The sequence below is a fragment of the Mesoplodon mirus genome (assembly GCF_964341445.2).
Source record: "Mesoplodon mirus genome assembly, chromosome: 6".
Classification (NCBI taxonomy): Eukaryota; Metazoa; Chordata; class Mammalia; order Artiodactyla; family Ziphiidae; genus Mesoplodon; species Mesoplodon mirus.
This window is the reverse complement of record NC_138982.1, coordinates 6,198,349-6,210,806: the sequence shown is the minus strand read 5'-3', so window position 1 is coordinate 6,210,806 and position 12,458 is coordinate 6,198,349. Positions and strand designations below refer to the sequence as shown.

The window sequence follows — 12,458 nt, the reverse complement described above, 5'->3', positions numbered from 1 at the left end:
TTCAAAATCTGTTGTCCAATTGAAGGAGAGCAAATATGAAATAACTGTTAGATCTGTGCTTCTCTCTGTTTTGTAACTTAAGTAATACATTTAGACCTAGATCGCCCGTTTAGAATAAACAGTGTAGCCAGCTCTCATGTATCTAGGCTAACAGAGGGGAGTAGAAACAAATCAGAGAATCCAACAAATCATTTAGCTTTAATACGTAGTCAGAAACAAAGAGACGCTCTCCTTTTCCACCCTGTGAGGGGCAGTGTGGCCTCGGGCCCAGATCTTGGAGCCAAATTTACAGTCGAAGTGACTTGATGTAAATGAGTTAGCCTCTCTGAGCCTCAATTCCTCACCTAATAAGATGGGGATGACACCACCTACTTCACTGGGATACTGTATGAACTACATGAGATGATGTCGGAAAACACCTGGTTTACAGTAGGTGCTTAATAACGTTAGCTACCTTCCCTGCATCCCTAACAGGCCCATAATGTCTCCTCATAACAGATAAGCCATTCACAGCTAGGTAAGTAGGATTTGACCGCAGTACCACGTAATTAATATCCTGCTGCAAAATGCAGACCTAAGATTTTACAGGACACATTCTTTTTCTTTTTTTTTTTTTACTGTACCCTTTAGACAAGTGCTTCTCAGCCCTGGCTGCACCTTGAATCACCTAGGGAGCTTTCAAAAGTATGGAAGCCTGGGCTTCCCTGGTGGCACAATGGTTGAGAGTCTGCCTGCCGATGCAGGGGACACGGGTTCATGCCCCGGTCCGGGAAGATCCCACATGCCGCGGAGCGGCTGGGCCCGTGAGCCGTGGCCGCTGAGCCTGCGCGTCCAGAGCCTGTGCTCTGCAACGGGAGAGGCCACAACAGTGAGAGGCCCGCATAACGCAAAAAAACCCCAAACAACAAACAAAAAAGTACGGAAGCCTGAGTCTTACCCCAGAGACTGAGATGTCATTGGTCTAGGATAGGGCCTTAGGATTTTTAAGAGCTCCCTGGTGATTCTAATGTGTGGCCAGGGTTGAGATCCACAGCCTCAGTCACCAAGTGTGTGAATCATGCTTATGATTAGTACTGGGATCAGTCCAAACCAGTGGTCTCAATCCTGGCTGTAAGAATCACCTGGGAAGCTATTTCTTTTTTTTTTTTTTTTTTTTTTTTTTCTTTTTGCGGTACGCGGGCCTCTCACTGCTGTGGCCTCTCCCGTTGCGGAGAACAGGCTCCGGACGCGCAGGCCCAGCGGCCGTGGCTCACGGGCCCAGCCGCTCCGCGGCATATGGGATCCTCCCAGACCGGGGCACGAACCCGTATCCCCTGCATCGGCAGGCGGACTCTCAACCACTGCACCACCAGGGAGGCCCTGGGAAGCTATTTCTAAATGCTCACCCTCCCCTACCTGAGATTTTGATTTTTCTGGGACAGGGTCTAGGCTTGGGTACTTTTAAAGGTCCCCAAATGATTTATTTTGTGCAGCCAATGTTGAGAATCCACTGATATAGTCAACACTGTTTTATCAGATAGCTGATTAAGATTTTTGTCAGTATTTGGGGTGGGCTTCATTAGAAAATTTGTTTAATTACTAATGTTTTCCTAAAATTACCAAAATCATTTTTTTAAGATTGAAAATCTGGTTAAAATTGTAAAGTTAGGTGATTCTAGAAGCATTGTAGAAATCCACCCCACCCTTTGCTCCATTAGTATCCTCTTGGTGGACTCAGCAGTGAATCTACATCATGGTGACAGTGATATATGTCACTATGAAGTCAATTCACTGTAGGGCTTATTGAGTATTCTTTTTCTCCTTATTAGGTTTTTTATTTTTACTCTAATTTTTTAAGAAACCTGGGCCAGCTTTCATGCTTTTAGGGCACTTGATAACTGATTTCACTTGCCCTCTCCCCATGCTGAGGGAGGGCCTCGGTCACGATGCCATTTGATGTGGTCCAGCAGCAGCTCATGTGCCCCTTGGCAAACATGCTCTTATGTCATCCTCATTTTACAGATGAGTAAACTGAGGCTCAGAGAGGCTAAGTTAACCCCAGTCGCACAACAAATAAGCAAGTGGTGGAGCCCTAGTCTGTTGAACTCTGAAGCCATGCTTATGGCCATCTTCAAAACCAGTGATCTACGGGTGGGACCACGATGTGGCTGACTCTGCTTCTGCCACAGTGACCTTCTGATTGGGTATAGTTGGAGATCAGGGACTGCTGAGGACACAGAGAACATGCTGCCAGGGACAGTCATCAGGCCCAAGGCTGGGCACACCAGGGTGCCCCTCAGGCAGGCAACAAGAGGAAGCAATGACCTCCCACCAAACAAAGGCGGAGTGGAGGTCTGTGAGGAAGATGCATTTGGCGTTGAAATCATTTGCACACCAGAGTTCAGAGCTCCAGCTAATATTCCAAGTAGGGTCAACTTGAACCAGGAACATCAAGGGAAGTAAAATAAAATAATACCAGCTTTCATTGATCACCTACTATGTGTGCCAAGTATATAATATCTAGTCAGCTCAGCAACTCTGAGAAGTAGGTGAGTTTGGCCTCCTTTCACAGATGAGGAAACAGGTTCGGAAAGGGTCAGCAACATACTCACAGTCCTTCAGCGAGAAAGTGGAGGTGAGACCCAAACCTACTTCAGTCTGATGCGAGATTCCAGGCTAACCCGGGAGTGAATCCTCAGAGGTGAAGCTTTCTAAAACTAAAGCAATAAGACAGTAATGGAAACACAGACGAGTCCAGCAGGGCCCTGAGAAGACTCAGCTGAGTCTCTGAGACCATCAGGAGGGAATCTGGACCTGAATTAAATGTATTTACCCCCCTTCCATCCTTCGTGAATTCAGCTGACTTTACTAAGCAGTTCCCTAGGCACCAAGAATATAAGGATGAATTACATGAGCTCCTTGTTCACAATCTGGTGGGGAAGACAGACTGAGAGTAAGGATACTAATAACAGCTAACGTTGACTGGGCACTTTTCTGTGGATGGGCTGTGCTAAGCTCTTTAATTCATCCTCACAACAGCTCTCTGGGGTGGGTACTGTCATTGTCCGCCATTCTACAGATGAGGAAAGTGGAGGCAGATTGCTTAAGGCACCCACCAAGATTCCACAGCTCCTAGTTGGAACCAGTATTGCAACCCAGGCAATCTCATTCTAGAACTTAACCTCTACACTGCACCCGCTCCAAATAATAATCAGCATCAGCCGCTTCCCCAGCCGGGGAGAAGCCTTTGCGCCTTCATGGTCTTGTGATACTCAGGGTAGACAAGGCCGGCATTAACTTTCCTGACCAATTAACAGAGGTCAGTGAGGCCCTGAGGGTGTTTGTGACTCACCCAGGCTCGTTCGAGCAGGAGAGCCTAAACTTGAACCCAGCCACTCTGGCTACAAACACATGCTTCTCCCACCAGGCACTTCTTCCCAAACACAGCTCTAGTTAATACGGGAGGTGGAAGATGGAAGATCAGATTGATACAAGACATAGTGATTACCTGTGCTCTGTTGAAAAGAAGAAGGCACAGGTATCTCTTGATTTGCAGAACATAGATTGCTTGAAGAGCCGGGCCTGCCCTATGGGTGTAAGTCTAGTCGTATCTGAACTGCTGGCACGTAATGAGGTTCGCTCTGTGCCGCACACCACTTTGTGGGCTTTGCATGTACAAAACTCCTTTCATCTTCGTAACCATCCGTGGGAAGCCGGCACTGTCAGCATTCCTCGTTTTGCAGGTGCCGAGACTGGAAACCGCCCACCCGGGGTCCCACCGCTGGGCGGCGGGGGAGCTGGGATTCAACCCAGGCAGTCTGGCTCCAAGCCAGGCTCTGAGCATCACCCTGTCAAATTCTAAAGTACCAGCTCATGATCCGAGAGAGCCTCTATCTTGAGAGGCAGCTGTGGGCCATGCACTGTGCCAGTGCTTGCTGCGTGTTAGCTCACGTACCTTCACTAAAGTCTAAAAAGTAGGTGTATTATCCCAGCTTTACAACTGAAAATTTGTATTTTGAACTCAGGTCTGATTCTAATAGCCCAGGTCCGTAATCCCTATTCAGTTTTTTGTAAAAAGTGAGGTAGTGAAAGAAAATACTGAGAGAGTAGAAATCTGCTCATTTCCTCCTTTCAGTCGGGGCTCACAGAAGGCAGTGAGCTGCCTTGGATGCGGGGGTCTGTGAGGACCCAGACGCATCACCTGGCACAGGGCCTGGCACATAGTAGGCCTTCAGCAAATATTTATGGAATGAGCTACCTAAAATGGACAAAAGCAGGTTGAGACTTAAAATCAGAGACCCCCCCGGGTGGTCTGGGGGAACTGTAGGCCGCATGGATGCCCCCTGAACCCATATGCTTACAACACAGGTATCATCACGGCGAACTGCTCCGATCTCTGCCCTGGAAGGAAGGCCTGGACCGAGGTAAGGTTGACTCTGCAGCCCCCGCAGGTGGGTGCTGACCCTCTCCTTTGTGGGAGGGTGAGATGTCAGGGCTTCGGGTAAGAGCCGACGGGAGTCACAGCCCCCTGGGCACAGATAAGAGTTTTCGAAGCCTGCTAGGGGTGACACTTCCCACGTTGAAAGGTCAAACTAACCAATCTGCCACCATCCCTTGTAAGTTGTTATGCTAAATTGGGATGTTCTGCCCCAAAGGAGTTTACCTACACTGTGACTTGTGCTTGTGACCTGGATTACAGTCAGGGCTACACAGAGATAAACTTCTGGGTGCTGCTGGGCTGCTTTTGAAAGCCTTAGCCTTTTTGAAAACAAAATGTGCCATTATATCCCTTAGACTAATACTTTATAGCAGTGTTACTCAGTGTTTTACTTGGAAGAGGAAACCTATTTTTAAGGCATGTAAAGTCGATTTGGATTATCCTTTTAATTTGTAGCCCTGGGTTTCTACCCTGTTGTCAACTCCTGGTGTTTGATGGAATCTTGTCAGCTGTGATTTCAGAGTACCTCCCATGACAGCCCTGGTACCGGGGGTCAAATGCACAGCCCCTCGGGCACGTAAGCAGGAGCACCAGTGATGGGGGGGCGGGGGCAGGATGTGCCATGAGCAGGGAACCGCTGGTCCCACTGGGCCAACACTCCAGCGGCTCTCCCACCTTTAGTTGGTAGGACACTATTTCCCTATTAGAAGGGCTCCAGAGTGTCACGGTTAAACAGACTTAAAGTGGTGTCTTTACGGCAGGACTTTTCAGAGCCTTACTATGTTCATGTGCGTTGTGACTCTGAAAGAAAGGGAAGAGGCTCGCAGCCGTTCTTAGCACTTTTTAATCATGGGACTCTTTTTAATGCATATTAGTATTTCTCAGAACCAGTGCTCCCCAGAACACAGACTGGGAAACACTCTTCTAAAAGGACTTGAAGGGTGGGTGGGGATACATTAGGAGTTTGGGATTAACATATACACACTACTATATATATAAAATAGGTAAACAGCAAGGACCTACTGTATAGCACAGGGAATTATACTGAATATCTTGTAATAACCTATAATGGAAAACAATCTGAAAAAGAATATATATATGTTTATAATTAATCAATTAATTAAAAGGACTTGAAAACGCCCTAAAGGTTTCCTGCAGCAGTTCCTGAATGCTGGTCAAAGGACCACTCACAGCAGAATCACCTGTGAGGCTTGTTAAAAATGCTAATTCCCAGGCCACGCCTCAGACCTGCTGAGGGGGAATGGAGCCTGGGACTCTGGATGTTTAATAGGCACGCTGGGGAACTGCCTTAGCGCCAGTTTGGGGAACTGTGCACTAGAGTAGAATTCCAAGAAAGAAGGAGCTACGGAGTCTCCTATATGATCAGCTTCTACACTGTTGAGTACACTCCCCTGGCCTCCCTGTCCGCCCCCCCTCCATTGCCAGCATGGGCTCCTCATCTGTCCCCCAGTCCCCAGCACAGCGCACAGTGTGCATTCTCAGCCCTCTGCCTTCTTTCTGGATCCCCTCTGGCTCAGCAGTCACTCCTAATAGGGTTCTAGAGATGCTGGCTGAGAACAGAGACCGGTGCCCAGCCCCTGCCCTGAGCTGGAGACAGGCTGTGAATGTCAGTGAGTCCAGACATGGATTAGGGGGACTGGAGGAGGTGACGCCTGCACCATGACTCATAGGATCAGCAGGTTATCTGGGGCTGGGGATATTTCGGGGACGGGGGCAGCTGAGTAAGGCACACAGGCAGGAAGTGCTTGCTGGGCACTGCATGCCATTCAGGATGCTGGAGCCCACGGCGAAGGAAGGGAGTAGCTTCCCGTGAGGTAGGAGGAAGGCCGTGCTTAGGCTCCCAGATTCTCACCTCTCTGCAGATGCTTCCAGAATCCCTGTCTCTGCCTGGTGGGCCCCTCCTCCCCCTTCCCTTCTTGGCTCCCCTGTTGAAAACCTGTCTGTCCTGTGAGGCTCAGGTTGGAACCCACTTCCCTGTGGTGAAACCAGTCCTTCCCTCCCCCAAAGCTCACCCCGCATTCTTTTTGGATTTATCTTTCCAGTGGGCTACTAGTCACTCTGTTTGGCCCCATGATGTTGGGGGTTTGTTCCTTATCCCCTTTCTCTCTGTTCAAACCCTAAATCCTACTCATCTTGTTCTCTTCCAAAGTAACTGTTAAAAAAGGAAGTTTGCATTGAATGAAAAGTGAGCTTTTCAATTTACCAAAATAGAGCAGGGGCCTTAAAAATGTGTGTGCCCTTTGCTTGATACATTCCCCTTCTAGGAATCTGGCTGAGGAGATGATTAGAAATTGGGATGAAGACATGCAGAAAGATGTTTATCGTGGCAATTTTTACAATGGCAGAAAATAAAAGCAACCTCAGTGTTTAAATGTAAGGGAATGTATAAGTAAATGACACTGTATATATAGGATGTATATATATAGGATGTGTATAGGATGTTCTGTATATATAGGATGAAGAATCCACACAAAAGGTTTTCATGATATGGAGAAACATTTAGGAGGTGAATGGGAAAAAATCAGGATACAATACTGTGTAATCTCAAGTATATAAAAATATATAAATATACTTTCACATCTATTTGCATGTTTAAATAGAAAAGACTAAAGAAATACACCAAAATATTGAGTTTTTTTGTAGAAAGAATTATTGTTGCTGTTATTTTCTACTTTAAATGCTTACGTATTTTCCATACGTCCCATAACTGACATAGATTTCATGTTTGTCATCAGAAAAAAAAAAACTAGAGCAATTAAAAAAAGGCAGGTGATTTTTTCTCACCGTAAGTTTGGCTTTTGATGAGGTCGCTTGTATGTTACTAGTGACATGTTTTTAAAGGACCACTCTGTGTGCCGTGTATTTTGTCATGCGATCTTCTCTGGGGCTGAGCTCAGTATTTTCTGGCCGCCAGAGCCCCGCTTTGCCCATCACTCCTGTGATTTGCAGTCCTCCTTGGACTCACCCAGAGGCGTGTGAATTGCCTTGTCCCAGGCTGCTTGGGCATCACGCTTTGGGGTGGATGATGCCTCCGTCCTTTAACAGGCCGCCTCTGTCGCTTGTGAATGTGGTCCCTGCCTTGGCTGATGGGGCCTGAGCACAGCTCAGCCCCATTCTCCTTTCATACAACCAGAGCAGACGCTTCATCTGGTTCCATTTCACACTGACTGTTCCGAGGTTAATTTGGGTGCCACCCTTCAGTTGCCAATACCTGGCCTCATCTTGGGTGTCCTGTCTAGACCCAGAAGTCCTATGCTCCAGACACCACCCTCGGTGCCTGCACTAAGCTGGAGATTTCCATTGCATTCTCTCCATCACTCAACTTCCATAACGCCCAAAGGAGGCTTTATTATCCCTACTACAGCTGAGGAAACAGACCCACCAGCTATAACTATCCCAGGGTCCTCGCAGATCTGAAATTAGAACCCAGGGCTGACTGGCCTCAGGGTTGGTGCTTTTTGATGTCAAAGAGTTAGGGCAACTGGACATTCAAAGGGAAAGGTCCTGGTGGCACTTCTCCCACTTTCTGTGTTAATCTCTACTTCATCTGCTTTCCAAAGCCTGTGGCCATTCAAAAAGCACCCTGCCCCAAAATGCCCACGGACATCTATTTATGTCACTATATCACTGTTAGGACAAATCAAATTGGCAGTATTTATTCAAAACCTCAGACTTGCAGACTTTGGACTTAGACAGTCAGAGTCACTCGGTCTGCAGATTTTGTAAGAGTGATGTGAATGGATTTGAAAGGGAGATGTGAAAACCTCTGGGGGGCCCGATGACAGGACTGCCCAGAGTTGGGATCTGAGACGCGTATGGCCATCACACCAGTCCCACAGACATGCCTTTGACTTGGGGGACGGGGCAGGTGTGGGTACTTCTCTCTTCTGGGCAAGGGCTCAGAGTGAATCATATTCCACACTGTCATTGTTAATGAATTCAGACAATATCTAATATCGAAGTGGATATGTGGAAATCGTTCCCACAAAAATCCACAGGAGAAGAATCCCTGACTTGAGGGAACAGGGAGGTGTGCCTCAGACCCCAGAAGACCCTGGGATTCAGTGCACATCATTTAACCTCCCCCATAGGAAGACCACAAAACAGCAACCCAATTGCTTGAAAGGTCAAACAGTGGTCTCTTGCTACATTACAATGGTCAAATAAATAAGAAATTAGAGTAAAATCTCACAGGTGCAGAGTAGTTTGGATCCACATACATGTTGTAAGCAATGGGACCAGCCCAAATGAGTGAAAAAGGTCTAAGTTATTGAATAATTTTTAAATGCAGTTTTATTGATTTTAAAAGGCCAGGTACTTAGGAGATATTCCATAAGTGCTGAATGGATGTGCTGATGAATGGATTGGTGGATAAGTAGGTAAAGATGGATGGATGGATGGATGGATGGATGGACGGACGAACAGACAGTAGTTAACATATGTCACACTTACTCTGTTCCAAGCACTGTTCTAAGTGCTTTACATTTATAAGCTCATTCAATTCTAAGCTAATCCTATGAGATAAGTACTGTTAATATCCCCATTTTAAACTTGAGGTCACACAGCTGTCAAACGGCAGAGCCAGGATTTGAATCTAAGAAGTCTGGCACTAGAGTCCTAGTTATGCTGCTAAACTGTTTGAAGTGTGTTTTCTGTAATTACATCTGCTGCTTTAAATTGAGTAAACAAGTCCAGTGCCACCATTTCATGGATGGGGAAACTGAGGCCCAGAGAAGGATCTCAGCTCCAGCCCCACAGCAGCCTGTGCCCGACTGAGGCCGGAACTCTGACCTGTCCATGACATCTCTAGTTTCTCACTTCCCAGTGCACGGCTGGTCTAGTGCTCCTTTGTAACTTCATCTCTCTGGTCCACGTCCAGATCCCTTCGAAGGTTTCACAATAGAGGATCCTAAACCGACCATTTACATCAGGTTTTCCCCAGCAGCTGGTATCCCTGAAGCCCCTCCCAGCTGAGATTTCAGGGTGAGTGAGAGATGCCTGTGCCCTACAAGCCCAGCCTTTGCCGTTCACTGAAGCTAGAACTGGCTTCCAGAAGGACTAGAGGTCCTGCTGGTTGCTTCTAGCATGGACTTGGTTTTTCCTTTTCCGATTAGCCCATTCAAAGGGGGCCTGAACAGGGATGGTGCCAGGACTATCCAGGCAGGGTGATGCACGTACAATTCCTGCCAGCAGGCGGAGGCAGAGCCCAGCGGTTTCAAATGCCCCAGCTGGAGGCTGGCTGTGTGCATTTAAATCCTGACTCCTCTGCTTAAATGAGTCATGCACCTCTCTGTGCCTCAGTTTCCCCCTCCTCAAAGTGGGCACAACAGTATCACCTACCTTCTGAGGTTGTTCTGAGGCTCAAATGAGATTAAACACATAAAGCGCTTAGCAATAGTGCCCACAGTAAACAACCAATGCATGTTAAGTATTCTTTAATCATCATAATCATCATTCTCTAGTAGCACAAATGCCGAAGGATTAGCCACATTGATCAGTTGTTCTAGAGCTTTGTTTTATTGAAAACAGATGAAAAGGTCGCCAGCTGGGGTCTTAAAGACCTTTTAGTTACCCACAGGTCCTTTATAATTAACCTTTAGGATGAGATTATACTTATAAAAATACCAGGTGTTGGGCCTCCCTGGTGGCGCAGTGGTTGAGAGTCCGCCTGCCGATGCAGGGGATACGGGTTCGTGCCCCGGTCTGGGAGGATCCCATATGCCGCGGAGCGGCTGGGCCCGTGAGCCATGGCCGCTGGGCCTGCGCGTCCGGAGCCTGTGCTCCGCAATGGGAGAGGCCACAACAGTGAGAGGCCCGCATACCGCAAAAAGAAAAAAAAAAAAAAAATACCAGGTGTTAGGGCTGAAATAGATTTTGAGAAAGGCAGTGACTTGTTAGTCCTAGGGCTTTAAGAACCTCACCTTCTATCAGAAGACGGGGTTCTAGGTACAGCACAGCCGCCTTTGGACTCTGCTATGGGGTCCATCAACCACAGACAGCCTTGTGGTATAACACTGAAAAAAAAAAAATCCATTTTGTATTACTTGGCACTTTGCCAATGTTAAAAGATTTATTGATTAAAGTATTACTTACAACTGTATGTCCCTGAAGTAGCTTCAGATTCATTTACATGCTTTTTCTTTTTAAGTCATGAACACGGAGACATTGAGTTCCCCATACATTCCAAGAAAAGCATTTTTTGAAAATTTCAAACAGAATATGATGTTATCATTCGCGGCCATGACCCTTCTGTAACTTTCTTGGGATCCACCCTTGTTTTTCCAGCTGTGCCTGAGCTGAAGCTCCTCTGCGGAGCAGATGTCCTGAAGACCTTCCAGACCCCCAACCTCTGGAAAGACAAGCACATCCAGGAAATAGTGGAGAAGTTCGGCTTGGTGTGCGTGGACCGGGCAGGGCACGACACAAAGGGGTACATCTCGGGCTCGCCCATCCTGCAGAGGTACCAGGACAACATCCACCTGGCCAGGGAGCCAGTGCAGAACGAGATCAGTGCCACATACATCCGGTGGGCCCTGGGCCAAGGGCACAGCGTCAAGTACCTGCTCCCCGATGCCGTCATCGCCTACATCAAGGAGCACGACCTCTACACCAGCCCCGGAGAGGAATGAAGGTTAGCCGAGCCGGGGAGGGCCACCTCCTCCTCCACTGGCCTCGTCCTGAGGACAGGGCACTTACAGGCTTTGTGTTCCAGAGTCTTTCCATTTTTCGTTTGGTTTGTTTCAACAATGATTTTGTTTGTGAGGCATCTTCTGTCCCAGGAAGAGATACCTTCTTCGGGGAGGAGCAAATGTTTGCATCACAAGGATGGACATTTATCACAGAAGTTAAAGTGGTGTGGCAGGACATTAGGTTTAGACAAAAGCTCTCAGAACCTCTGGATGAAGAGGCCTTCTTATTTTGTAAATGGTAGTTATGGCTGCGCACTGAAGGCAGTTCTGCACAGGGCAGGGGGCCCCTGAGGGTCAGATCAGAATTGCCCACAAAGCGTGTTTTAACTAGGACCAGGTGCAGCTTGCCGGTCTTCATTGGAGAGGCTTGACAGGATGCTAATTACCAAACAGTGGGCTTTGTCAGTGCTTTGTTTCCACAAAGTAATGCTCACGGAGGAGTCCAAAATTTGGAAGCAACACTTTACTGATTGACATTGAATCTTCCTTTACAAACCGTAGTCTGCCTGCCTACTGGCCATTGATAAAATTTAAACTAAAATCTTTCTAGGTAGTGATCCTCAAACTATATATATGTTTTTTTTTTGTTTTTTTTTTGCGGTATGCGGGCCTCTCCCATTGCGGCCTCTCCATTTGCAGAGCACAGGCTGCGGACGCGCAGGCTCAGCGGCCATGGCTCACGGGCCCAGCCGCTCCGCGGCATGTGGGATCTTCCCGGACCGGGGCACGAACCCGTGTCCCCTGCATCGGCAGGCGGACTCTCAACCACTGCGCCACCAGGGAAGCCCCTCAAACAATATTTTTGATACAATACATATATATATATATATTTTAAACACAGCTATTCTATAAATGCCAGGGCTCCTGATTTCCAGGTTTCTAAAATAGAACGGAGGTAAAACAGATGCCTTGACTGTTTTAGAAGATCTTTTTGAATGTTTTATGACTGCCTGCCTGTTTGAATATTGGCGAAGGGATAAATAATAAATTGACATCAAAAAGCACTAATGAAAAGTTTCTCTTTTTTCTTTCTTTGTTATATTATTAACGCCTGATGTACCAGCTGTTGCTTTTCTTTTTAGTTACTCCATGAAATTTGCTACTGTTCCAATCGAACTGGCATGAATTTAAAAGTTTCCATTCCCGGGTACCAGCTGTGGAGGAAGCAACTGCTTTTCAACACCAAGCAAATGGTTCTCTAAGCTCTGGGTTGATGGCTGTGTTCTGGTGAGCCCCGAAAGGTGCCCACAGGAGCTGGTGTGTGTGTTCAGGATTTTTCCTTCCACTCCCGATTAGGAAGAGGGTTTGACTAGGCGAACTCTGTTTGAGTT

General features: G+C 47.2%; 1 protein-coding gene across 3 annotated transcripts in view; it reads left to right on the top strand.

The window, feature by feature from the left end:
* NMNAT3 (nicotinamide nucleotide adenylyltransferase 3) overlaps positions 1-12,125 on the top strand; it is a 116,147-nt gene extending 104,022 nt beyond the window's left edge. For 2 of the 3 annotated variants that reach the window (XM_082625774.1, XM_082625775.1), the window contains exons 4-5: positions 4,348-4,430; positions 10,724-12,125. In XM_082625774.1, coding sequence (XP_082481900.1) covers positions 4,348-4,430; positions 10,724-11,067 — 427 coding nt within the window. In that variant the 3' untranslated portion in view covers positions 11,068-12,125. The remainder of the gene's footprint in view (positions 1-4,347; positions 4,431-10,723) is intronic. The other variant, XM_082625776.1, reaches the window with a different exon arrangement.
* Positions 12,126-12,458: the final 333 nt, after the last annotated feature.